General features: G+C 22.6%; 1 protein-coding gene across 1 annotated transcript; it reads left to right on the top strand.

Annotated features, from left to right (window-relative positions):
• Positions 1–249: 249 nt before the first annotated feature.
• Positions 250–1,292, top strand: LOC139225467 (very long-chain specific acyl-CoA dehydrogenase, mitochondrial-like; the record flags this gene model as incomplete). The annotated part of the gene is made up of 8 exons (XM_070856294.1): positions 250–326; positions 372–437; positions 497–562; positions 634–699; positions 746–859; positions 908–978; positions 1,022–1,116; positions 1,189–1,292. Coding segments are annotated over 8 exons (659 nt in total), but the record flags the coding sequence as incomplete, so codon positions are not given.
• Positions 1,293–1,569: the final 277 nt, after the last annotated feature.

The raw sequence follows: 1,569 nt of genomic DNA, 5'->3' as shown, positions 1-1,569 counted from the left end.
ACTTTTTACTAAAGCTTTGATATTATTAGTTTTTACCAAAATTTAAAATTATTACTAGAAATTTGATAATATTCTATATAGTTTCTAGCGAAAATTCAGAAGAACTTAACTTATGTATTGAAACATTATCAAAATATCTTGAAGTTGTTATTGACACAAATTAATATTTTATTATACTTTATGATATAAAGGAAAATAACGATCCAAGTGTAAATGATGAAAATTGTAAACTAAATGAAAATGTCGTAGAATTTTTAAAACAAAGTGGATTATTTGGAATCCAAGTTCCTAAGTGTTATAATGGACTAGGTTGTAGCTCATCAGAAGTATTATATTAAAATGAAATAAATAATAATTTGACTTTGATAAAGTTTGCAAAAATAATTGAAGTATTTGGTTCCGATATTTCACTGGGTGTTATGCTTGGAGCACATCAAGTAGATGCTAAAAAATCATCTAATTTAGTTAAATTAGATGATAATAATAAATTTTATAGAGTATTGGTTATAAGGGATTACTTTTATATGGAGATAAATATCAACATGATAAATATTTGCCTCGAGTATATATTGAATTACAAATGTCATCATAAATCATAAATAATTTATTAATTTTTATTTACTAACTTAATAGCTTGCAAGTGGTGAAATGATAGCTGCATTTGCTCTTACTGAACCAAATGCTGGATCTGATGTTAATGTATGCTGTATAAATGAACTTATTTAAAGAATAATAATGATTTTAGTCAATTAATGCTACAGCTACTCTTAGTGATGATGGATCACATTATATACTAAATGGTACAAAAATATGGATCACTAATGGTAATTTGGCATCATTTTTTACAGTTTTTGCTAAAGTACTTTATGTTAATATTTATAGAAATAGTTATTTTTTTTAAATGTAGACAAAGCTTGACAGAAAAACAGAAAAGATTAGTGCATTTATTGTTGAAAGAGATTTTGGTGGGATAACAAAGTTTATTTTTCACAGTTATATATAGAAAATATTAATTATCTAGTGGTCCAAATGAAAAGAAAATGGGTATAAAAAGTGTAAACTCAGTGACTGTAAATTTTGATAATGTAAAAGTTCCAGCAGAAAATCTACTTGGTGGTATATAAAAAATACTTATTTTAATTTTGATTATTTTTATCTTTCTTGATCTTTCTTATCTTTATCTTTAAGTTCCTGGTGACGGATTTAAAATTGCAATGAATATTCTTAATAGTGGTCGATTTGGTACGGGTGCTCTTATGTGTTCAGTTCAGAGATATTTACTCAAAAAAGCAGTAATAAAATATTTTAAAAATTTGATAAATATTTAAAATTTATATGATAAATAAATTATAATTTTTTTTTAAATTTATGAATAAAATATTATTAGAAACTTCTTAAGATAAAATTAATAATTCCGTGAATAAGATTAATTTTTTATAAATTCGAAATTCTATAAAATTTATTATATAACTCTGGGATGAATATCATTTTAAAAAAATATTTGAAAATTATATATATTCTTTATTTCACATTAAATTTGAAAATTATATATATTCTTTATTTCATATT

Source organism: Pempheris klunzingeri, unplaced genomic scaffold (assembly GCF_042242105.1).
Source record: "Pempheris klunzingeri isolate RE-2024b unplaced genomic scaffold, fPemKlu1.hap1 Scaffold_274, whole genome shotgun sequence".
Classification (NCBI taxonomy): Eukaryota; Metazoa; Chordata; class Actinopteri; order Acropomatiformes; family Pempheridae; genus Pempheris; species Pempheris klunzingeri.
Note: the sequence above shows the minus strand (reverse complement) of the source record. Positions and strands in the feature narration are given on the sequence as shown.